Source organism: Harpia harpyja, chromosome 1 (genome assembly GCF_026419915.1).
Source record: "Harpia harpyja isolate bHarHar1 chromosome 1, bHarHar1 primary haplotype, whole genome shotgun sequence".
Taxonomy (NCBI): Eukaryota; Metazoa; Chordata; class Aves; order Accipitriformes; family Accipitridae; genus Harpia; species Harpia harpyja.
In genome coordinates this window covers 66463789-66489814 of record NC_068940.1, presented here as the reverse complement: position 1 = coordinate 66489814, position 26026 = coordinate 66463789, and the positions used below count along the sequence as shown (strand labels likewise).

At 43.5% G+C, this 26026-nt stretch overlaps 1 protein-coding gene across 4 annotated transcripts in view; it reads left to right on the top strand.

Annotated features, from left to right (window-relative positions):
* Positions 1-316: 316 nt before the first annotated feature.
* The window catches only part of UBE2E1 (ubiquitin conjugating enzyme E2 E1), a 47398-nt gene continuing 21688 nt past the window's right edge, over positions 317-26026 (top strand). Inside the window, exons 1-4 of one of the 4 annotated variants that reach the window (XM_052798146.1) lie at positions 317-372; positions 933-1077; positions 3295-3383; positions 5544-5594. In XM_052798146.1, the coding sequence (XP_052654106.1) occupies positions 332-372; positions 933-1077; positions 3295-3383; positions 5544-5594 (326 nt within the window). In that variant the 5' untranslated portion in view covers positions 317-331. Of the gene's footprint in view, positions 373-882; positions 1078-1759; positions 1845-3204; positions 3384-5543; positions 5595-26026 lie in introns of those variants that run through there. The other 3 variants (XM_052798156.1, XM_052798163.1, XM_052798137.1) reach the window with 3 other exon arrangements.

Genomic DNA, 26026 nt, shown 5'->3' with positions numbered 1-26026 from the left:
GCGGGTAGCGCCTGGCAGCGTGAGGCAGGAAGGCTGGGCTGCAGAGGGAGCCGGCCTCGGCTGCCCCCCCTCCCCTCCCCGCCCCGCCCCGCGGTCGCTGTGAAGCGGAGGCGTCCAGCCCCGGGATGTCCCGCCCCGGCGCGGGGCCGTGTCCCCCCTCCGTTCCCCGCCGCTCCGGCGGCCTCGCTTTTGTAACTGAAGCCCCGGGAGTCCCGAGGCGTCACGTCGTAAGAGCGCTCTGTCGAGGCAGCAGCCGCCTGTGCCCGCGGATCACCTCGGGGCCCTCCCGCGGGAGGAGGGGTGAAAATGCAAACTCCTGTTCGTTATCGTGATGCGCGGCGGTGACAGGCATTGTATTTTCGGCCACCGAAGGTACCGAGTAATTGGAGAGGCGATCCCTCGATAGGCTGTGGAAACTGGCGGCACCGAGCCAAATTTGCCCCGGGTGAGGGCGGTGGGAGTGCGGGTCCCTATTGTCCCTTCGCGAGTGGGTCCGCACCCCCGGGAAGAGCCGCGGCAGCCCACCGGGGCGGCCCGCGGGGGCGGCGGGCTGCTCCCTGCGCCCACGCGTGGGCTGGGGGTGGCGGGTCGCTCCAGCCGAAGCACTTTTCTCCGTTGGGTGGACAGGGAGAGCGGGAGATCGACAGCAAAGATTTCGGGGAGAGGAGTAAAACGCCTCGCAAATACAATACGCTAGCAGCCCAGGCGGCTGAACGCCGCTGCGCCTTTCCCGCAGGCGGGCTCCCCATCAGGGCACTCGGGAGAAAGAAAAAAAAAAAAAAAAAAAAAGGAGGAAAAAAAAATCCCTAATACTTTTACCTTTGGAAAATGGAAGGGGGGTTTTTCGTGCTGTCGCTGCCAAGCCTAGGATTTTGTTTTCTCTCCCAGCATGCGTTGATGACATCACGAAGTGCCCCTTCTTTGTGTGTCAGTGATGTCACCAAGTGCAGTGTGGGGGACAATGGAATCCTGAACTCCGGGCGAGGGCGAGTGGGAAGCGGCTGCTGCTGCTGCTGGTTCAGGGCTGAGCCGGGGGAGGGAAGGGAGAACACAGCTGCTGCTTTGGGGCTGAAACAGGTGAGAGACGGCAAAGCTGCCGGGGGATCCCTTTTGGCTTGCTGGGGGGGGGCTTTGGGCTGGGCTTTTTTTTTTTCTTCTTCTTTTTCTGTCTCCCCCCCCCCCATTGCTTTCCAACTGAGACAGGTGAGAAGTTGCTGCTGCTGCCGGAGGGACAAAGCAGGTGAGGCAGGGGAGAAGCTTCGGGGTTGAAACAGTTGTAGGAATAGGAGGAAAGCGAGCAGCCCCCCCGCCGCCAAGCCTAACAGCCCCCTCTCGGCCTTAAAAAAGCAGCCCTGGGAGCTCGCCCCCTCTCCCAGCCACCTGCCTCGACCGCGTTCCCTGTGGGGCTCTCGCACGGAAGCAGACGCGGAGCCGGGGAGGGCGTTATCCCTCCCCCCTTGACACCCCCGCAGATTACTTTCCAGAGGGTCTCCATTAAAAACTCAACGTCCCCCTCCGAGCGCCCCTTTCTTCCTTCCCCAGCACCCGCCGGAGCGGGGGGGACGGGGGGACCCTGGCTGCCGGCATCCCCCCCCAGCCCCGGAGCTGGGGCTCTGCCGCCTGCCACCCCCCCCCCCTCCCGGCCCCCGCTCCGCGCGAGGCGGCGGGTGGCGCCCCGGCCCCGCCGCCCCCCAGCCCCGCTCGGCGGTGGGGGAGGCAGCCAGGGAAGCCATTGCCTGTTTAATAGTTGCTGTTGCAGCACTTCCGCTTCTCTCCCAGCGAGAGAGACACGAGTGGCCAGGCCCAGCCGCACCGAGGAGGAGCAGCCAGACACAAAGGGAGAGGTAGGGGGACGGGGCACCCCCCGCCGCCCTCCCCGCCGGCCCCGAGGGCAGGGGTGAGGGGCAGGGCCGGCTGCGGCCCGGCGATGGGGCGGGAGGCGGCGGAGCCGGCGGGGCAGGGGGGATCGCGCCCGGGGCTGTCAGGTACCGCTGTCCCCCCGGCCCCTCGCATCCGGCCCTGCGGGCCCGCGGCCGGGGGAGCTCGCCCGGGCCCCCCCTTCCCCCGGCGGAGGGGCGGCAGCGGGGGGCGGCCCGGCGGGGGCAGGGGAGCTCCCCGGGGGCCGGTGGCCCTGGGAGGGAGGCGGCCGTGGGCCGGCCCCCCGGGCCGCTGCTGCCCCGCCGCCGCTCGTCCCGGGCCCGCGGCTGCCTCCCTCGCTCCCACCCTAACTCTGCCGGGGTGCCCTGCCCGCCCCAACCCCCCCCGCATCCCTCCCGACGGTTTCTCGCCCCTCTCGGCTGCGGACCTGCCCTCGGTAGCCCGCCGTGCTCTCCCTCCTCCCCTTTTCCCCCGAGGTGCCCGCGTGAAACCGGGCTGCCTCCCCCCCGGCACCCCGCTGCCCCCCTCCCGGCCTCCCCGGGCCCTCCGATCTCACCCTTTGTAGGCCGTGGCCCTTCTTTTCCCTTCTTTTCCTAACACCACCCCCCCCCCCCCGTGTTCCCTTCCACCTTTGCTGGCATGCCCCTCAGTGCAGCGGGCCTCGGTGGGTCCCCTCCGTGCACCCCACTCCCTGCTTAGCTGTTCCCCCTCATCCCCCCTGTCCCCCCTGCTCCCAAGACCCAATCCAGCAGGCAGGGGGTTATCCAGCAGGCAGGGGTTTCCCCACTGCAGGTCACAGATCCTCCTTCGGGGTCTCCTCCCTGTTGCCAGTGATGCCCCACTTCCATTTTAGTGCTGGCGACGGTCAACCCCCCAGCCCCGTCCCTTCCCGCCTCCCCCACGTGCCTCCCGGGAACCCAAGGGACCGGAGCTGTTCCATTTTTATCTCCTACACCCCTAGGCTAGATAGTGGTGGGTGGTGATGGCTCCTCTTGTGTGTGCAGTTTGGGGGAGATTAGAAGGATTTGCTTTGAGCTTCCCGATCCTCGCAGTCGTCCTCATTCCAGTCTCTTCTCCTCTCATTTCGCACTTGCTTTCTGAGAGGAAGCTTTAAAAGTCCCTTTCCCCCTGCTCCTCGGTGTTACTAGTGCAGGGGAGGCTACTGCTTCTCGTGCTTCGACTGTAGGGCCTGAAGAGGAGAGGGAGACACAAGGACTCTTTAAAAGGAGCGTGACCCAAACACAGAGCGAGATCGTCAGCAGCCTTTCTCTGTGTGTGTTTGTGTTCACTGTTTGTTCCCCACGCCCCATGGTGTCTCCTCTCCAGGTTGGGGTGTGTGGTGGGGGGGTCGCTATGTCGGATGACGATTCGAGGGCCAGCACCAGCTCCTCCTCATCTTCATCCTCCAACCAACAGACAGAGAAAGAGACAAGCACGCCTAAGAAGAAGGAAAGCAAAGTCAGCATGAGTAAAAACTCTAAGCTGCTATCTACCAGTGCCAAGAGGTGAGGTTGCAGTCAGTTTTCTCACTGATTTGCTGCATCTTCTCTCCTTCCTCATTTTATTTTGCTCTGTTCCCCCACTGCTCCCTTGCTGCTTCCATTCTTCATCTCTAGCCCTTACGCTCAACCTTTTCACGCGAAGCTGCCATTGTCTCACTTTTCTCAGCGTCTCGGTGCAGTGAGTGTCTGCCCAACTTCACTGCTCTGTGGTCTCTCTCCTGCTTCTTCCTCTGTTCCATCCCAAACATTTTCCTGTCTTTTCTTCCTCCGGGCTGTTATTCTCTCCCTCAATTATTTCCACTGTCTTTGCCTTTTCCCTTATTAGCATCAGTTGTAGGGATGGTGTAGGATTGGCATGTAGGACCTTAATTCTTTCTCTGCTACTGGAAGCTGTGTGGTCCTGATTAAGGCATTGCATTTCAACGTCAGTTTCCCTCTCTGTAGGTTGGGATTGATCTAGAGTGGCGTTTTTCTTTCCAGGACTGCTTTGGGGATCAGTTAATGTTTGTGAAGAGTTTTGACTTTGCTTGCACTGGGGGAGTGCACTCCAGTGCAAGTGGTTTAATACAGCCCCAGACCTTTTCCACCAAATACATTTACTGTTTTTCTGTCTGCTCATCACTTATATTGAATTTTCTGTGTATGGTTGGATGTTGACTAGAATAAGTAATCCACAGCAGGTCCACCTGTGGACATCCTGCTCTAAACTAGTCTTTGCTCACAGCACAGACAGCACAGAGTTGGGTGGGTTTTTTTGAGAATGAAATAATTTTTATTCCAGAATAACGTCTACATGGGGGAGAGAAGCCTGCGGTAGAATAGTAGTTCCAGAACAGCTCTGTCAGTCAGTTTTCTTCACCTGGACAGATGCTTGGAGCCACTCAGTTTAAAAAAACTCCAAACTTATTTATTCTTATTTATTCTGTGTTTCACCTGAATTCAGTGCCATTCTGCTCCAGGGAGCTAAGCTGACAAATGGAAGTTTTCCAGCAAACTTGCAGTACTTCAGTAAGAATAATAAACCATCTCACTGAACAGCTTTGCCAGGCAGCACAGAGAGGTTGTATCTGTAGGTGTCAAAAGTGACTGGGGCTTTATGCAAATGCCCTTTCATCGCAACTAAGTTCTCTGTGGCTTTGTAGAATTTAGGCAGTTTGGTTATTCCAGATCTCCACTCAGCAGGTTTCCATGGCAAACTGACATAGACAGTGGCAAGCAGTGTTTACGTGTCGTGCCCTTAACTATTTTAAAAAGAAGATCGTAAACTGCCTCATATGAAAAGGCTGTGGTTCTCATGTATGACAACTGGAAGAGAGGCAGAAGATGCTGGCTGAGTTTAAAGGAGAAGGGAGACAAACTGAGTGCTGGGTGGGGAAATCTGGAGGAGAAGCCTGAGTGACAGCAATGGGACTGCAGGGAAGGGGATGATAGCTGGTTGGGCATTCTGTGGCAAAAGCAGTGTGAGCCCAGAATAGTCTGGGCAGGGAGGATAGGGTGTTGTCCGAACGCGGTGAAGAGAGGGAGCATCTGGAGCCCTGAGGGAGGGGACATGGGGATGTTGTGTGGCTCTTGAGGGTGAAGAGAGGGGAGGATTGAAGGTGGCAGGAATGCGCAGGAGCCTCGGAAATAGATATTCACCTTCCTTTAAGTGTCCTTGGGAATGGCGCAGTTATTCACTCCCTTGGGGCTGGTGTTTTTTCTCAGGATGGTGATGGGAAGCTGGGGGGGAGAGAGGGGGAGCCAATTTGGCAATGGCTGTTTCTCTCAATCCAGCAAGACAAAGTTCCTTTTCAGACTGCAGTTTCCTCCTAGCACTTGGTGCATCACATTTGCAGAGGTTTTCCCTCATTTACAGGCTGGTTGGCAGAGTAAAGCGGACAGTCTTTTCCACTGCCCCTTTGTGGTTGGCATCTTTATGGGAGCATAGAACAGTGCACCTGTCTGGGTTCAGTACACGGTGCCTGTCTGCTTTTCTGGCTGTCTCTGTAACAGGGCGCCTGTCCTGCTTGGTGTGTTTGGACTGGTGGGAGGCTGCAGTTGAGAGTGCCTCTCTCTTATGTAGTGTTGCAAACTCACGGTGACAGTATGTCTGTAAGGCGTATGTGTTAACTGCTGTCCCACACAGTGACTTACCTTTGTTCCTTCTCTCTTTTATTGCCACAGGATTCAGAAGGAATTGGCTGACATCACCTTAGATCCACCTCCCAACTGCAGGTTGGTGTCGATTCCTTACCTGAGAAGGGTGGGGGAAGGTGAGGGGCTGAAGTGTGCCTGTGTGTGACTGTCCTCAGAGGCTCTGAATAGAGCAGAGAAACGGCTGTTTAGGTGACCAGCAGTACTTTTGTGAATGCTTGGATAATATTAAATAGTTTCCAGGTGGGGGGACCTCCAGAGATTATATGAGTTTTGATACAAGTTTTCTGTTTGTTTTGGGGGTTGTTTTATTGTTTGTTTTTGTTTTTTGGTTTTTTTAACAATTGCATTTCAATCTGTTATACTGCTTTGTGTGTATGTTTCTAAAACTGGCCTGTAAAGAAGAGTGAAAACTTTCTCCTTGTTTTTTCTGGTTTATAAATCTTAATGCCTGACTGCACTAATCTTATATAAATAAGAGTCCTGCCAAGGAAGCAGAGAATAGTAAAACGCTATGAGCTTTTTAGCTCAGAGTTCTGTTGTGAACAGTAACTTACAGTGGAAAAGAAGCGCGAATTTGTCACTCAGTGGGTGCCCTACAGGAGCACACATGTTAGCTGATGAAATAAAAAGCAGGGATAGTCTGTTGCCCTTTATAGAGCAGCTTGTTTTTAAGTATGTTTTGGAAACTTGTACCGTTTGTTTAAAACATCTAGCAGGTTGATTTGGTTGATTGCATGGTGGCCTGAGCCTCTTTGCATTTGGAGAGAAGACAGTAGTAGTGTAACATCTTTGGTTGTGCTTGTTCATTCAAGAGGAAAGTGGCTTTCGGTCTGGTCTGTGTTCGCTGTAGTTGCCAAAGCACAACTCTGTTCCTATCTTCTTGCTGTGGCTGAGGTTTGAGGCCTTTTGATGTTGGTGATAGCAAAAAATCAGAGAAAATTCTGCTTATAAATAACTATTTAAGTTGGTCTTTTTAGTATTGAGTTGCCATCCACAAATGCCCATGAACCTTTTTATTGAAGCTTTTTATTGCTGTTAGTCTGCAGGGAGGCATTAGCAAAAGAGTTAGCCTGACAGGTCCAGAACAACTTTTTCGGTACCAGTCCCAAGGATCATAATTAATTAAAGGAGGGGTGGGATGAGGCATGTGAGTAGTGGTCTAGGCTGATACTAAGATTTTTGAGCTATTTGGATGATAACTGATGAGCTCTGAAATCTTTAGCTGTGATGATATTGTTTTAGCGACAATAACGATTACCTGAATATTACAGGATCTTCCAGCTCTTGGGCTGGAGTTGTCTGGCCTGTCTGCGTCCTGGCTCTGTGTCAGGATGAAGTCCACATGTTTTCCCCTCCTCCTCCCACCATAACCTGATTTTCGTGGGAAAGAAACACAGAAGCACAGCTCAGCATGGCACTGTGGCTTGCTCTCTAGATAACTGAGTCTGGGTGATCAAGGTGCTGGTACTGCAGTCTGAAGTTTGCAAATCTATCCAAAAGTAGTGATAGTATACAAGTATGTCAGATTGCAGGTTTCATCCGAAGGTTTGTGTAAATAATAGTAAAGCCCTAATTTGTCCTTGTTTCAGTTGGCATCATTCACAGGTACAGACGAGCTAGCAGAGTACCTGTCAAAATAGAATATGCTTTTGTTTTTTCTTTTTTTAATTACATAGACCACTGAGGATAATGCACTTCAAAACCCACATAGTAAATTTGTGCTGTTTCAGCTTTTATAAATATTTCTAATGGTAAAAATGAGTTCATAGTACAAATAGTGATGATTAATCTTTGCCCGTAATGCAATTACAGGTATTCTGCATTCCTTCCGACCTTCAAATGAATGACAGTGAAGGCTGGCAACTCTTGCAAATAATACATGAAACTGTTGTAATTGTTACTGTCTCTTAATATGTTGATAGGTAGGAAAATGTGAATGGAGGGGTTTATGTGTGTGTGTGACCAAAGGAGTTTTGGTATTGCTCATCTTGGGGTGAAGTCATCCTACTTCAGTAAAGATAGTGCTGAGAGTGAAGGAGAGCAGCTCTCCTTATGGCTAACGAGGTTCCAATTGCACAGTCAAACACTGGGAGTTTGCTTCTGTAGCAGCTGGTTTGTAAAAGGATGGGCAGGTGCCAATTGCCACAACAGTGAGATGAGTTTCAGCTATTGCAGTTACGGAGAAAGTTCACCTCTTGTGGAGAAAGAAATAGAAATAGTCAATTTGTGAGTGTGAGGAGATTAAGCAAGTGAGAGACTCTGGTTGCTGCGTGATGTTTAAGGTTGCCAAAATTTGTTCTGGGGAAGCCTGCTGACAGTGTCACTCCTTCCCCCCCCCCCTTTTTTTTTTTTCCTTCATATGAACATTATTAGCATGCTGAGAGGGAGTTATTAAATACATAGTTCCAGAACTTAGTTTTAATTTCCTGCCTTCATGACTTTGCCTGTCCTTACCTTTCCTCTGACCTCCAGCCCCTCATCTCTCTGCTGCCTTTGTGCCTCTACAGACTTTTTTCAGGTGTCACTGAAGGGGAGAGCAGGGCAGTCCTCTCCTTTTAAGGCATCTTGCTCTCTCCTGGAAGACTAATCTCAAAACTTACATATTCAGGGAACTGTATATGATACCAGGTACCATCTATTCTGCTGTCAACTTTAGGGGTGCCAAAGTCTCAGAAGTCACATTTGAAAATGTGCATCCAAAACTGTATCCACTGTTATGTTGGAAATGTCATATTCCTTTTTTCTACTGAACATTTGTTCTTACACCCCTCACCACCATCTTTGTATTTTCCCCTGTTCTGTGCTGTGCCTGGTGTTTGATAGCAGTTCATTATTGGCCATGCTTTAATTTTTGGCCTCGTTGCAAAGTGCTGTTCTTCTTCCAGTCTTATTGCAGTAAGGGGAGTTCAAGATATTTAACACATCCCAGAGCAGCTCTCCATATTGAAAGAAAAAGCTTTAGGTTGTAAATGACTTTTAGTAAGAACCATTTTATTTTTCTTCTTATAAAACACCACATATAAGATGCAATTACAAATAATGAAAACCACTTGATATTTCAAAAAAAAAAAAGCTTAAAACCAAATGAGTTTCATTTTTATTTCTGTAGCTTGCAGTGACCGTATTTTCATGTGTGTAACCCACAGATCGTCTGTTTAAAAAAAAAAAACAACCAAACAAAAACCCAACAACAAACAAAAAAACCCGAAACCCCAAGCACACTCAACACCCAGTGATTGAGCAGCTGTGTGGGTTTTACACATATGTGGGTAATATGAGGGGAAGTTTATCCCAGAACTTCCTCTCCCCTCAGTAGTTTCCTTGTTTCTGGTTTTCCGTAGCTTGCCTGTGTCCCCCAAATGCTTACCTGTGCTCGTCTCTTGTTGGCTGCTTCATCATCTCTTGTAGTCCCTTTGCCCCTCATGTCTCCCTCCCCAGGCTGTGATTTTGCTTTTATGCAGGCTAGTAAAAGTTACTTGTACAGAGGTGCAGAATATGTGCATGGAAATGCAATCTATGTTTGGCCTGCATTCAAGAAATAGATTTTTGGACTTGAAGATATTTTCTAAAAAGATATATTTAATTCATGTCACAAATTTGTGGGTCCCTGATGGAGGCAATGCTGTCCTAGTGTAGTGTACGTGTAGAGTTCGGCTACTTCTGAATGGTTCTCACTCCTCTTCATCACTTTTGGTAGGCTGTCCCTCTAGACGTCTTCGATTTCTGTTGTCCGCAAGATGATTTGACTTCTGTTATTAATACTGAGTTATGAAAGTTAAATGTGGCTTTCAAGTTCAAAAGGTGGTTAGTGGTTAATATGAATTGGAGAATAACTGGTTGGACCTAAAGTGTTTTAAATCTTTTAAGAGAGTACCTGGTGATTTCTTCTCCTACTTTGTCTTATATCAGAAAGTTACAACTCTTGTTTTAGAACTCAAAGGAGGTACCTAGAGACTTTGGACTTGTGGTCTTCTCTATATGTTGATGACAGAGGACTGTGTTGTGTCTTTGCTTTGGGTCATGGAAGTCTGTGTCCGTGACTGTCTGCACATGTCAAAATAGAGTTCCATCTTGCTACGCAGGCAGACCTGATCTTTGTTTGTATATAACACTTGTGAGTATTGTGCCAAAACTTTCCTTCTCTCATTGTGATGAAGTTGCCAAAGCTTTAACAGAAGTTAATTGAAGCCTTACATACTGTTTATTCTCTTTGTGCCATTTATTTGACCTCTGTATCTAAGCATCTCCTGATAGTAAATCTGCTTATTGCTGTGAGGTTATGAAATAAATGGTTTTCCCCATTTTAGGGATGGGGAGTTGCAGCACACAAAAACCAAGTGACTTGTCCAAGATCACACAGGAAGTCTGTGGCAAAGTGGAGAAATGAATGTAAATCTCCTTTGTTTCAGGCTAACTTGCAGCTGAGCTGTTCTGCTGGAACTGTGTGCATCAGTTGCGTTATGACCAGGGCATTGAATTTGTGCTTTATTGGGTGTCTGGAATTGACTGTATGTAAGCATGGTAATTTAATGTTATTTTTCCCATCTGTGTAGAGGGATATTATGGATGGATATTAACTATAATTAACGTTTTTTAATCTTTCTTACCCAAACTGAAACAAGTTTGTCTCCACATGGCTCATTTAAGTCCATATAGGCAAGACCAGCTGTTATTTAAACAAAAATAATTGTCAAACCTTTACCGAAGGAGGCATTTGCCTGCAAGGCTTACCATCGCTTCAGAGTAAAATGCTATCACAAATTCATTATTTAAATAATAATAAAATACACTTGTGTTTCCTGGCTCCTTCATCCCAGTTTTTGTAAATTCACAGGATAAGGACCAGATCTCTCTGAGAGTCTTGTGAAAGTTAACTGTCAGCACTTAATAAATATACGTCTCAGTATAGATGGTGTGGAGAAGTGCTCTCCATTATAATGTGTGGAATATTAATAGTTTTCAAAACTTTGCAATGTAGAATTAATATTTCTTGGCTAGAGAGAAGTCTGCAGAAAATGTGTGGCTCAAAGGCAGTTTTGAACTCAATAGTTTCATATTATAATTAATATATTTCATCTACATACCATGAAAGTCTGGCATTTGTTTTGATTGCATCTGGTTTTATGGTGCTTGTAATTTTTTGCAAATGTATTTTCTCAATACCTCCAACTCCAATAATGCTTTAAGTGTTTTTGCTTTTAAATCTAGTGTATTATCTAAGGATGGATTGTCACTGTTAAACTAGTATCAGTGTTGGTTTTATTAATTTCATGCTTGAAGTAGTTCTCCCTGAACACAGCTATATTCTGGCATAAACTTTCTGGTCTTATGTTTTGTATTTAAAAAACTTAATTTCGGTATGACTGTTTTTGTTTTTTTTTTTTAATGTGCACACTCATTATTAGATCAAGAATGACATGAATGCTGGATTTTACTTCCTTGTAGAAATAAAAAATGCAGATCATGTTTAATGAAAATTATCAGCTTACAAAAGTGCTTTTAGCACTTCTTTCTTTCTCTCCCCCCCCCCCCCCCAAACCCAGTTGTTTCTCTGAAATGGGATTGTTTTCTGTGAGAAGTTTCCAGCTGTAGGATAGGAAGGACCTTCGTAATTAGTGCTGTGTGTAGTTGAAAAATATCTTTTGTCATATAAACTACCAGTGGTTCAGCATTCCCTCCCCGCTTTGTTTGGCACATGATCCCTGGAGAAATAACTCTTCCTTTTGAAATGGTGTATTAACTAATTTAGAGATTCTCCGCAGCTGTGTATGGTCTCGCTTGCAAACCATAAAAATAATACCATTTCTACACTCTGTGAATTTGAAGTATACGTAGGTAGCAGCTCCTCCAGGCAAAGTCCTCTGCCTGACGTACTCAGACAATAGCTGCACAGGAACAGCTTCTTTACTGTGGATTGATTAGTTAATATTACAGGAATTCACCTTTCTGAAGATATTCTTGTTTGGTTTTTATTGGCTCCCTTTAAAAAACAAATGTTTTGATGCCCGGGCTGCTCGGACACTGTGGCAGGAGCTGGCTGATGCTGTGGTAGATTTTGTTTGGCACATCCTGGCTCAGTAATTCCCAAATGAACTGCATTCTGTGCTCTTGCATGCCAAACATCAGAACGATGAATCTTGAGAGCGGCTGTGAAATTGTATCATGGCTAAGAACAAAGAGGATTGAAATCCCTTCTGTGCACACTCTCTTGTACACCACTTAATTTTATTATTTGACTTTCAGCTTTGCTGCCCTTGGAGGGCACTGTGCAACTGTGTTTATGATGCTGCGTATATGTTTTATCTGACAAATTCTAATACTTCCTCTTGGTTATGCTGTCTTTAATTTGGTTTCATTTCTGTTGTATTCAAGCTCTGCTTGTCCAGATTTTTATATTGGATATGTGTATAGCAGCGGGTTACATGTCTGGTTTTGTTTTAAGAAATATTCATGATATGTGTATGGTACTTTATAAACATAAATGGGAAACACTGTGTGGAGTATTTATACTTTAAGGGCTCGAATCTATCTTGTCTTTTTATATGAAGACAAAATTATCCACGGAGAATGGGCGAGTCTAGGGGATTGAGAAAGTGATAGGGGATGGTTTTGTGTTTGAGGATTTCAACAAGGGCACGTTGCTAGTGACTGAGAGCTTTGTGGTTTCTGAAGAATGGGTTGGTCTTGAGAGCCGATAAGATGCCATTTGACAAGACATTAACTTTGGCCCCACTGTCGAAGGGGATTGTTCTGAGAACGAAGACAGAGCTCACCTGCACCAGTACAAGTTATGTGGGTGGATTAAGGTTATTGTTAGTGCATAGCGAAACTTCTGCAGCCTGTGCCTGCACTCTTCTGTAATTGTACATGACAGACTGGCCTTCCATACAGCACGTCTCTAAAAGTATAACAGTTACTAGCACGTCTCTAAAAGTATTTAACGTACTAAACAAAAAGAAGATATCGTTTTATGTGAATGGGTTAAGAGATTATTGCACATCTGTGCAGACTTGCACACCACATACAAATTTAAGGGCTATGCTTTCTCCACCAAAGAAAGTGCTTTAAACTAAGTTAAATTAATGATGTAATTTAGTCATTATAGTAGAATCTTGCCAATCTGTACGTTTATTTGAATGAAATAAGTTTATACTTGGTTTTCCTTCTGAGGCTTAACAGTGGAGGTCGAAATACTGACTTAGTTATTTTACAAGATGAACTAGAGAACGTGTATCGTCAAGTACTATAAATAAACTACAACTGTCAAAATAAACACTGTACACTCTGGAATTCAGAGAGGTTTTCTTGTTCTCTTGCTAATTTGCAAATTTCAGCAACGTGCAGTTGGTCTTCCAAGGCATTCGTGGAAAGTGTAATGGTTACTACAGTGCATTTAATACATGTTTTCTGTGCATGAGGGGCTCATTGATGTTACCAGGAGAACATATCACAGATCTGTATGCTTAACTGCAACATCCAAAGTGCAATGTTCTTTTCTTTATTAATCTGGACTCCCTGGGATGGGAGGTGGGGGAGAAAAGGAGAGTGGGGTATGCAGACTGTAGCTCAGGGCAGATGTGGTGTTTGATTCCCCACACTCTCTCCAATCTCTTCCATGATTTTACAACTGAAAATACAGATCAGGTAAGTTGAAGTTGAGCTGTTTTGAGAACTGGGTCCAGGCCAAGTCTTGGCAGTTCATTTGTTTAAGAGAAAATACAAAGTAATTGGATTAAAGAAGCTGTATGATTTAATGATGTAGAGTCCTGTTAAATTTCTTCTGTATTTCTGTGAAACAGTGCAGAATTCAGGGTTTGATTCCTCCAGGGGTTTCAACTTTTAGAGTCAAAAGCGAGTGTAAACCAAATCAGCACGTTAGATGTATTTTGCACTTTCTTTGTATCAGTGTAAATGATTATTTAAGAGATTAGAGAATTGCATTTCTCATCTTTCCCTCTGGAGCTGCTGGACTTGCTGGAAATCGAGAATCTTGAACTGGTACTGAGAATTGTAAAGGCAGTAGTAAATGCTGAGGGCTAGGGTGGAGGTGCTTCCAGGGGCAGGTGGACTGCTAATATTTAATGCTATTTCTGCTATGGGTGTCTGAGGAATAGATTTTTGCCATTGAAGCTAATTCCAGTGTCTATTAAGGAGAAACCAGGAGAGGGGTCTTGGGGTCTTTTTTTTTGTTTGTTTCTTTCTTTTGATGCCTAGGATCCTACAGAGAGTTGCACACAGGAGTGAAAAGGCCCGCAAACATTAAAAATTAATTCTGAAGTCAAAGGTGTCTTTTCACAATAGAAGAATTGATGAAAAGAAGAAAGATACCTTTTTGGAGACAACAGCAAAGCTTCAGGGCAGTAGCTATTGTTATACAAGGAAGCCTGTCAGAGTAACTGTCTCAAAGGTTTTACCTGCAGCTTGAATATCTTCACTGAAATTTTAAGGTGCTAATTTAGGTGATGACTGTTACAGATCTGTCATATGTTTGAAATCTTCAAGAAGACAACTTCTAGAAAGTTTCAGTGTGTTATTTTGTATTCTGAACAAGAGTAGACTGCTCTGAGAAGTGGCCTATAAATGGTGGAGAAAGTGCAATATATTTAATTAAAGCAGTGTTTAACTGTTGCAGATGGTTTTGAAAGATTGCTAAAATGCAGACTGTTGTAACATAGTTTTAAAGCAATTATATCAATACTGTAGTACACCATAAAAGGTCATTTCATCAGAAGTTTCTGATCAATCAAACTGATTGTTGTAATACTATATTTGCACGTTATTTCCTGTATGTCTTGGTAACCTTTTTAAAGTAGATAAATTAGGTGATGCATGCAAGCATTTATAGTTGGTATCCTCCTTGACCTGCTTTTAAGTAGTTTATCAATGAGAATTGTCTGGTTTTGTTTTTGATGGGGTAATTCTCAATTTGAGAATCTCATATTTTGTAGTGCTCTGGCTTCTGATAAAAGTATTTGAGCTTACTTACACTTGGGGCTTTGTGGGAGAGGGGGAAGAGACTGAAGGCTTTAAACAGCTGTGCCAAATAAAATCTCAAAATATCATTAATCTGACTAGAGTTCTCCATTGCATTAAAGCTGTGGTGATGCTTTCCTTCCTACTTCAAATCGAACTTGAACAGAACCCTCATGATCTAGGAAATCAGGCAAGAAGATGTATAGTAGTGACAAGAGTGACCTAGGAGATCTATGTTTTGAATGTAACTAGAGTCAGGCCTTCAGATGCCCTACTGCTTGTCTTTTATTTGCATCCCAGGATTGAAGTCTCTAGTGAAATTTTAATACTTTCTTTGGAATAGCATTTTTCCAATTTTTTCCAGCCCCTCACTCCCCTCATGAGGTTAATCAGATTGCAGGCATTGGTAAGACTGAGAGAATGAGTTGCAGGTGAGGAATGGAAAAGTATGTACAAACACTCGAGGCAGAAGGGTGTTACTCGAGGACAGCAAGATTGTGCAAGGCGTTAGTGGTGACTGTAAGAGGTAGCAGAGAGAGAGATGGCCCGTCAGGATAGCAGAGGCAATTTTGCACTGGTTGCTGAAACAGTTGGCAGCAAAGGTGGAAGCAGAGACAGACTGATTATTTGTCTGCTCCAGCAATATAGGTCCACTTTCTTATTGCCTTCTCTTAAGGAGCAGAAGACGTGGGGCATCCTCCTCTTGAATGAATGGGGAGGGCCATCCATGGGCCAACCTCTTCTTGGGCATGAGTGAATTTTTAAAACAGGCGAGCATGCAAGCTGCAACAATAGTTTTTGCTGTGCTGCTTGTATTACACTCCACCTGGGAGGCAAAATATTCATATAGCAATAAAGTCAATGCGTTTATACAGTCTTACACTGTTTACAATGCTCTGTAAATCAAGAAGGCACAACCTACTATACCTTGAAGAATACATGTAACAAGTGCCCAAATGTATCTTTGCAGGCCTGCTTGAACTGCTGAATGAGTTGCACATGGCTCTTTACCCATGGATTGTCCTCCTATATCTTTAGAAGTGCATGAGCAAGATGTGAGGAGTGGGAGAAGAAAATTGGAGGAGTGTTAGCAGAAAGGAGCAGAGGGAGAGAAAGGCAGAGGTAGAAATGGAGGGAGGAGGTAGAAGGGGGAGAGAGAAACAAGTAAGCAAACAAAAAAGGGTAGGAAAGTTCAAAAATCACTTGAAACTCCGTCAATCCCAATCAAGTAGGCTATTATTAAAGATAGGAAGTTGCAAATTTAATTTGTTGAATGCCCTGTGAACCTGCATCTCCCAAAGGAGCACACCTTGCTTTTGTAGCAGCTGGAAGAGAAGTATGACAAGAACTGTTATTCAGTAAATTCCATAGTACTAAATACAGAGATATTCACTGAAACTGTTAAGAGATCATTTTAGAACAGATTAAGTCTGTCTACCCGGTAGGCAGTGGAGTTCTGGAAGCTGTTCCTGCAGGAGGTCATGGAGGCAGATAGTATCAGCACACTCAAAAATGGGCTGAACAAATTCATGGGCAACAGGTCCATAAACAGATTCAGAAAGTCAGGGATATACCCTTTAGCACCCCTAACCCAGTGGCGTGGATGCTGCGGGAGTACAAGGGGAATGGGCTGCAGATAGTGGCCACAGTCACCTATTCTGAGGAGTATCTGCTCTTACCACTGCCAGGAGTAGGGTATTGAATTAGGTGACCCCAGATGGTCTTTTTGCATTCTGTGTGGAGTACCCACAAAATGACCTCCTTCCCCGACCCTGTTTTCCCTCATTCCAGTCCACTAGCTACAGTCTCTTTTCTGTTTCCTTGTTCCACTTGACATCGCTTTTAGCCGCATAAAATGTTCAACTTCTGCCCTTTATGGAACTGTTCTTGCCTCTCTTCTTTTTATGCTTTGCATAAAATTCTGTCACTTAGCCACTTCTTGCTTTTGTGAAGGGTTAACCTTCATGCGTTTGTCTTGCTGAATTTAGACTGTAAAATTTTCAGGGCAAAGGACTTCTTCCATTTTTGTCTGTGTTTGCAAAGTGGTATGTAAATTTCCGGCTATGTTTAAATGCTCTTTAATAATAAAGTAGGTTTAGTCCTTGGGCTTGTAGAGGTCTCCCTATTCCCCCTTCCCCAAAAAATAAAGTTCTGCTTATGCTGCAACATTGCATTTTTTTTCCTTATCTGATTGAGGTAAATAAGCGAGTTGTTTTATTCAGCAGCTATTGCATTATCTTGAATATGTGATTTGGTTATTTTCCGGTTTTATGCACATCAAGGTTATCACAGTTGTTACTTTGTGATACTACTACATTGTAATAGGATAATGTGTTTTGAGATATTAGTGTTGGGGTTTTTTTTTTCTTCCTGGATAGTGGCAAAGAAATAATAAAGGTGTCCAATAGCTAATCTCTTTCTTTGCTGTCTTTGTGCTCCTATTTCACCTTCCACCTCAATAACTAGGAGGACTGTAACTATTTGTTAGCAAAATATTAGTTAAATTGCAGAGCTATTACATGTGCTGAGACATTCCAATTTAAAGTACTTACTATTCAGTGTGTGTACTCCTAATGACTATAAATATTATGTTACATTGGCGGTTTTGTAATGTATCGGGTATGTCTTGTACATTGTTTTTTCCACAGAAAATGCAAATTTTCTAACCCATAGACTTTCTACATTGCTTTATAAGGATTTTTGCTTTGCTTTTCATAGTAGAGTCTTATTTATGAGGAGGTGTAAAGTTCAGACAAATAATTCAGCGTTGAGATTGTTCACGTGCATGTTTCACTGCAGTGCTAAGTAGCACAGAACTAGCCATTTAGGACATGTTAAATAACTAGTACTGGATTTTGTCAGGAAAGACTGAAAAATAGGGATTGGATAGTGGAGCCTTTGTATGGTAATACTTTGCAGCAGGGATGCGATGAACTGGCAGGGTCCAGCCGTAAGCTGTAGCGGCAGAGTAAAGGGCTGAGGGTAAGTGGGTATGTGCTGTGACCTCTCTCATGGCTGGCTGAACAGCTGGATGGGATTTGTTAGTGATTCATGGCTTGGCTTAAAGAGAGATAAGGAAGGAGTGCTGATTGGGGTCTGGATCTGGGAAGGAGACTTGTCTGTTACCTAGTCTGTTCTATTTGCAGTGGTCTTTATTGATTCAGAACGAATGGGGGGGAAAAAAAGACGGAGCTAAAGTTGATGGCTGAGCTATGACACACTAGGAAAGAGTGAAAATATAGGGTGGGGTTAGATATGGCCCTTAAAAGCAGAGAACAGGGAAAAAAATGCATTTTGCCAGATCCCTTTCCAGTAGTAAACCTGCCAGTCCCCTGCACAGATTGTCAGCTCTCTCTGTACTTCTTTCCTAGCCTCTCTCTTCATTACAATCCAGTATGTCCCAAATCACCAGTGTGGTCTAAGTTCTGCAAAAGAGAGCTAGTGTGCCTGTTTTGGCCCACGGAGCTGGGCCTCTTTCTGCAAACCATCACGGGCTTGTAAGGAACGATGCTAGTGTCTTTGGCCTCCTTATCCTGCCGATCTGAGCAGGTTCTGGCCCCTTCTCTTTCCTGATGGCTGCAGTGATCCTTCAGCAGTAAGCCATTACATCTGTCAAAGTCTGCAGCCCATGCCTACAGGGAACAGAATAGTCAAGGTTGTGCTGTTGACAGAAAGAAAATGTTTGTGAGGAATTAAAAAATAAACAGACAAACCCGCTCTTGTTTTATTAATTTACTTGCAAATGAAGTAGCAGTGATTGGCTAAACCACTGAATGTATATATAGATTGTTTTATTTTATTGTTTTTAAATGGCTTAAGTATTTGGGTCACAAATCAGAGGAGCTTGATGAAAGAGGAAAGTGTTCTTAAAGTACTTAAATGGGCAATTGGGATAATCCTGAGTGCAAGGTAACATAAGAATTGACATTTGTCATCTTTCTTTATGTAGTACTCTTTGGCCATTGGAAAAGTGTATTTTATTATCTTGAAAGGTTTCTAGTCAAGAGGATGCATCTAAACTTCGCTTTGGGGTTATAAGGACATTTGACATGCAGTAGGTGAGCCTGTATGAGTGTTTACACAGCTGTATGCCAGGCAAATGAAAGATTCTTTGGTCAGTATTTTTACTAATCTTTCTCTCATGTGCACATTGAATGACACATCTGGAAAGTCATCTAGTTGCTGTTTTAGCAAATGGTTTCTTTTCAGAGGGAGAATCTCGTTTTCTGGATATTAAAATAGTAATGGAACTGTGATGTTTGCTTAGGTTGGCTTTCCTGGAAGATAATGTGTCACATCCTAATGACACACTAGGTCAAGTGCTAAATTTCAGTCCTTGCTGGAGACAGTGAATGAACTGTGTCCAGAAATAAGTGGGTTTGTATGTCCCTGTCCATATTACTAGAGTTCAAGGTCACTAGAATAGTTGTGGGTTTTAATGTACAATATGTATGATTTACACATTCATTCTTAAAAAGTGCCAGACTCTTTAGTGAACTACATGAGCACCTTACTGTTTCATGTATAGCCAGTGATTTTCTTTTTCTCAGCTGGTTATACATAAAGAGGGTAAGCATTTCTTTTTTTCTTCCTTTTTTAATTTATTAATTATGCTGAGACAGCTGGATGGAAGACTGCATCTTGCTTTTGGCTTCTGAAGGAAAGATCTCTCTTGTTTGGTGTGCTGGGTTTTATATGGGGTTATTCTCTATTAGGGATTATATAATATGAATATGAAGTTACCCTGTCTTCCAAAGGCTCGTATATATGATCTCTGGTCAGTAGGGAGAAACTCATGCTTTTGACCTTTCTGTCTCTTTGGACCCATTAGTTGTTGGACATAGTGGTGCTTCTAAAATTGCTTAATTGTTCCAAAGAGATAATTTCTGCTTACTTCGTTATGGCCATTTGATGCAGTCTCTCTACACACTGCCAAAAACCCACGGTATATTACATTTTTATTGTTACGTAAAGCAGCTGTAAAACAAACAGTGTGGTTGTGTAAGTGTATTTGAAATCTTTGCTATTGGCTACTTCATTTTTTCCCTTTATGTCTCTAACTTTTACATTTATAGTTTTGCCACCACAGGGAGCTAATGAAAAGCAAACATATAGACTGTTTGTTTTAAAAATAATAATAATAATGCAGTGCACAGATTCATGTTGCTTCCTCATTCATATTTATTATCCTGTTTCACAGTATAAGAAAAGCTAGGGCATGCTGTGCTGGGGTGGTTTTCTGGTGGGAGGACTGGGGTTTTTTGTCTTCTCTGTGCATTGGTTTGACTGTTACAGTCCTCTGATTTTAGGCAGCTTCAACAATTGTAGAGCAAGTGAGCATATAGCAAACAAACAAAGGAAGAAGATAAATGCATGTGCAGTAAGACACTGATCTAGATGAGGGGAGGTCTGTTGAACTGTTTTGGTTTTTTTAATACTTGCATGCCTGTAGGGAATCAGTCCCGTGTGCATCCTTAGCATGCTGACAGGATTATGAAAGGTGATTTATTTTGTGTTCAAGTTTCTCTTTACAAGTAGTACTGAAGAAAACAAGGGCTTGAATTATCCTATATTTTTGATTCTTTCTGTACCTCTTTTGGTATGTAGTAGAACTGAATGTCTCAAGAGTAAAATTATGAAATGCATATATTTATTAAGGGGCTGACTTTCAACACTAGCTGTTTACAGTAAGAGAACTTGTTGAGATGATGAGTCTCTTGATCATTCTTTGCCCTAGTGGGAAAAGTGTGTAAAAACAGCACAACAGCCACTGGGCAGCCTCTCTCACAACTTTTCATCCATGTTGGTCACAGCTGCTAAGACATTTTTAATAGATAGACTTTTTCTTAGTTTAAGCTATTTTTCTACTTTAATTGGAGCTTGCATAGCTTAGATCTTTCTTTCCACTCTATTCAGAAAGATACTTGCACTCAGTTGCCACTGAGCCAGAGCTGCCTTCCTCCTGCAGCCTGTGCTGGGCAGGCATACCTACTTGTTGGGGGTCTGCTCTACTTGGATTTAAGGAACAGAAACAAACTATAAAGATTAAAGGATGCTCAGAAGGGGAATGTGTACTTGGATTTTGCTGGCAGTTAAAGGTAAATCCCTTACAGTAAGGAAGGCTCTAAAGAGTGCCTCTTGATATGTGTTTTGCAGTAGGTGTATTGCTCAAGAAGAATGAGAATATAATACAGCTGTCAGACTTCAACTTTGAAATAAACGACTTAGATTTCAACTTTGTTTTTATTTGGCCAACCATTTCATTTTGCAGATTATGAGGTAATTAATAATAATTTACAAATTTTAAAACCTCTAGATATTATCTGTACAACAGCTCTAAGGGAACATCAGATCTGCTTTTTGTTGGTGGTGTGTTTAGAGTGTGCATGTGTGTGCAAAACACCCCTTTTGTACTCACTCACCAGAGTGCAGTTGTATTTCTGTGAAAGTAAGGGGTTATTTTTTCTTTACTCTTCCCATCCCAAATGCGCAAAAATAACTGTATGGAAAAGAATTCTTGTAAGATCAACTTTCCTTTTCTTCAGCATTTAACTTGACTTGCAGAAGTTGACAGAATACACATTTTCCTAAACTCTGAACATCGCATCACCCAGGAGAAGCACACGTGGGGAAGTCTCATTAAGTGCAGGCAAAACAGACTCCAATGGTAATGCTGACTTGCCACAGTTAATTCCAGTGGTATAAAGGGTAAGGCCAAACTTCTTGTCGTGATTGAGAGCAAAAGGTGTTTGCTGGGATCAGTGCTGCAATATTGTATATTCTTGTCATCATTTTGTAGCAAAAATGATAATAGAATTCTAGATATGCCATTATGGAAGACTATGTAAGAGTGTGTGTGTTCTGAAAAATATCTAAGCAAAGGGGCTGAAGTGGGCTAATTCTCTTTTATCAATCCTGGATGGTCTTTCTGCACTTCTACAGTATTATTACAGTAGCAGTAGCTGTTCATTTTAACTGCCACTGAACTGAGTTAGTACAACTGTGGAGGTGTAGATTTTGTCTGTGTTTGTGTGTATGCACATGTGCATGTTTATACACACATGCCTATATACTCGGATTTTATATAAGAAATAGTGTATGTATGATCAGAACTAGGTATGACTGTACCTTTATCACCCAAGTTTGTTAAAAGATATATGACATTTTTAGAAAACTCAATCTGAATGTCATCACACTCAATTAGGACACCTCATTTTGTATTTCACCCACCTGGGTTTTCTTTTTCCATCCAATCCTTCTGTCAGCAAGTAAGAGCTAATTGTGCTTTTGTGCCCTTGACTAATCATAGCAGACTGGTGGCTTTCCCCCAGTCTTTGCAGAGTTTTGACGTGGAAAAATGAACTTTGTAACTGTATAAGAACACTTAATTTGTTTCATAAACTGTTCATTGTTGAAAATATACCTTTAAAAATAAAAACATCTGATCCAAATGACGTGTATTGTCAGAAAGAGTTTCTCTGCTCCAGAAATTTGTTTTCAAGTCCTCAAAGCTGGTCACATATAGCTGATGCCTTTTCACGTGTAACTAATGTATATTAATGATGCTGGTGTAAAGATCAAGGATCTCACGATACTGCAAAATTAAGCATTGCAATGTAAGCGTATTTCTCCTCAAGTACAGTGTCGTTTCCATTAAACATAAGAACAACCAGATTATTCAAAATAAAGAGGCTGTAGTCCTCATTTAAGTAGCATAACATAAAAGGACTGTGATCTTGGACTTCTCAGATCTATTGGTTTTGTATTTGTCCTTCTGAATTACTATCTTGTGATTCTCAGTGCCTAGCCTGGGGAGAGAGGTTGAGCCAGTCACACAAATATCTTTCAAGCATGCTCTATGCATACGTGACAGGTGGCTAAGATTTCATACAGCAACTGCCAGAATTCTGAAGTTGAATTTTTCCTGCATTCTGTGGTTTTATTTGGATGATTTGATGCCAGTTTGGATGCAGCTAACTGCAGCAGTGTCTCAGTCATTGGAAGGTGAGAGAGGCTGAAACTGGGCTCAGTAAGCCACAGTGCAGCCTGATATTGGACCTGAGGGTAGGTAACCTTTGTATTTAGGGATCAGTCCTCTAGCTGAGGTAATACAAAAGCTCTGTAGTTTCTCTGAATTGTCCTTTTCTGACCTGCAATAACTAAATCAAGCAAGGTTTCCACTGAAATTGTAACACCAATGTCATCAGTCTGTAATCTGGTGAAGTCCCTCTGAAATCTATTTCCACTGCTTTTATAAATTGAATGCCTCTATATAGAGATCCCTATTTTATGAAATGTTTTTGTTCAAGTCATGCTTGTCTTTGGTGCAGCTTTCACCCAGATAATGGTAGTTACATACAAATATAGAGGTACACCCTTCCTGCAAGTGCCCAGAAATGTCATTGCAAAACTGTGGCATCGGTCTCTTTTTAAGCCATTCATCCGTGACACTGGTGATGGCACCTGAGAACTTGCTTATGCTCACAAAGTGAGTTGGAACTGTTGGCTGTAACTGCTTCTGCAGTGAGGTTTAAAACAGCATGCTGAGTATGTGTGATGTCAGAGTTTGGGTGACATTACATGATAGGTTATCTTCTGCTTTTTTATTGTTCTTCTCCCTCACTAGCATCTTCAGCCATACATGCTATATTTCACTTGGTTAGAGTTTGTGGTTTGTTGGGTTTTTTTCTTCTTCAAAAATAGGTGTACCAGCATCAAAAAGGACCATTTTTTAATACTTGTAGTATTTGTTTTAGAATCATAGAATGGTTTGGGTTGGAAAGGACCTTAAAGATCATCTAGTTCCAACCCCCTGCCATGGGCAGGGACACCTTCCACTAGACCAGGTTGCTCAAAGCCCCATCCGACCTGGCCTTGAACACTTCCAGGGATGAGACCTCCACAGCTTCTCTGGGCAACCTGTTCCAGTGTCTCACCACCCTCACAGTAAAGAATTTTTTCCTAATATCTAATCTAAATCTACCCTTTTTCAGTTTAAAACCGTTACCCCTCCTCCTATCACTACACTCCCTGTTAAAAAGTCCTCCCCATCTTTCCTGTAGGACCCCTTTAAGTACTGGAAGGCTGCTATAAGGTCTCCCTGGAGCCTTCTCTTCTCCAGGCTAAGCAACCTCAACTCTCAGCCTGTACTCATAGGGGAGGTACTCAAGCCCTCAGATCATCTTCATGGCCCTCCTCTAGACCCGCTCAAGCAGGTCCATGTCCTTCTTATGTTGGGCCCCCAGAGCTGGATGCAGTACTCCAGGTGGGGTCTCACCAGAGTGGAGTAGAGGGGCAGAATCACATCCCTCGACCTACTGGCCACACTTCTTTTGATGCAGCCCAGAAAGAGATTGGCTTTCTGGGCTGTGAGCGCACATGACTGGCTCATATTCAGTTTTTCATCTGCTAGTACCCCCAAGTCCTTCTCTGCAGGGCTGCTCTAAATCCAGTCATCACCTAGCCTGTATTTGTGCTTGGGATAGCCCCAACCCATGTGCAGGACCTTGCACTTGGCCTTGTTGAAGTTCATGAGGTTCACACAGGCCCACCTCTCAAGCCTGTCAAGGTCCCTCTGGATGGCATCCCATCGCTCCAGCGTGCTGACCACATGACACGGCTTGGTGTGTGTGGTTTTCTCATGTTCTCTCATAAGCCTCTTGCTCAGAGTTCGTAAGTTTGAGTTTCTTTACTTCCTTTACTTGTTCATCTTTCTCTGATTTTCCTAGTAGGCAGGCAAGTTTATTCTGTTTGGAAGAACACAGTCAGAATGAAATATTTCAGTCATTTATTTAACCGTTAGCTTCATGCTGCACTGAATACTAGTGTAAAAGAAAATAAATTGGAAACATCTGTTTTCTTTTTCTCATAGCAGAAGAACAAAGAGATATGTTCTATTGAAATCAAAGGTGGCAAATATAAGAGTAACAAAAGGAAGGTATTATATGTGTCTTTCACACATATAATTAGTCTATGGAACTTACTGTCACAGGAAATTATTGAGGCCAAGAACATAACAGAATTTGAAATAGAATTGGGCAGGCATGTGGCTATCGTGAATGTTCAAAGCCTGTCTTATTAATTGTGGTGATTTTGGAGCAATATTAAACCCATGCTCCTAGGCTTAAGCACATTTATCTTGAGATGTTATATCAGAAGAGTGTGCTTTTTTTGTGTTCCTTTGAATTAAACTTGCCTATAGACTAAAATTTACCTGAATTCTGGGCATTGCATGGAAATCTTTTTCTCCAATCCCAGCTTGTACATATGCAAGTGTTCTTCTCCCTCCCTTCTTCCACATACACATGTACGCACTTGTCTTATATCTCTTTGGGAGTGGATATCCTCCTCACATATTTTCTTTGTCTCTTTCCATGCCCTTTTTCCACATCCCTTTCCATATCAGCTCATCCCAGGAATTACCGTTATGCATCATGTCTGATCAGGTTGCAAGGGAATGCCTGTGGAAATGACCTACAAAGGGAGCAATAGAATCCGAAGACTTATGAATGATTAATACCTATGCAGAGCAAGAACCACAACATTGATTAAACTTGAGTATGCTGTGATGAGTGAAATCACTATATTTCTGTAAAGGAAGTGATGATGGTAGCAAGCTCTTTACCATGTCTTGGCTTTTTAATAAGTGGCACTTCAAGTTATGGAATTAATTCCACAGAGTGGAAAAATATCAGGAGTGAAGTAATAAATATGTTAAAAGGTTTGACTATTGTAGTTGACATTTATGCCTGCAAATCTCGGCAGGGCTTTAAATGACACAGTTCCTACACATTGGAGCCAGGGAGGAGAAATATCATCTTGATATGCTAAAGTTTATTTAAAAAACAACAACAACAAAAAACAAAAACCCAATCAAAAAACAACAAACCCACATCTGTAGTATCAAAAAGAAAAGAAAAAAAAGTAGTTGAGCAAAAGCGTAATAGAAACAATAATTAGAAATCCCTGGGCATTAGCCAAAATATTCCTGGTCTTCAGATTCTCTTATTGGGAGTTTATGAAAGGCAACTTGAATAAAACGTGTGGCTTCAAAGAAAAGAACCTTAAAATGTCTCCTGTAGAGGAGTTCAGCTCTCCACAGAGCTGTATGCATTCCTTTGTAAGGTTCTGCTCTTCTGTAATTATCTAAAAACTAGTCAGATTAATGACAGAAGCAACGCTTGTTGCTTGTTTCTAAGATGCTCAGCAGCAGCACTGATTGATAACAAACACTTAGAGATTATTCTTCCATAAAGAATACAATATCCTGTCTTTTTACAGGATGCAGAAGTGACAAGGATGCTTTCAAAAGTGTTCTTTGCTGACAGTAAGAATGAGGAATGCCATAATTACTGACTGCACTAAGTGTGATGAAGCAAACCCCCAATCAAAGTGCTTTGCAGCACTCTGGCTTTTGCAGTCACTGCTGGTTTTTTCCAGGTTCCCAAAAGAGATTTCTCTGTCCTGCATTGCATATGAATTTGTTCTGCTGAATTTGATGGAAGTTTCTCATTGACTTCAACAAGCCCAGACTGATA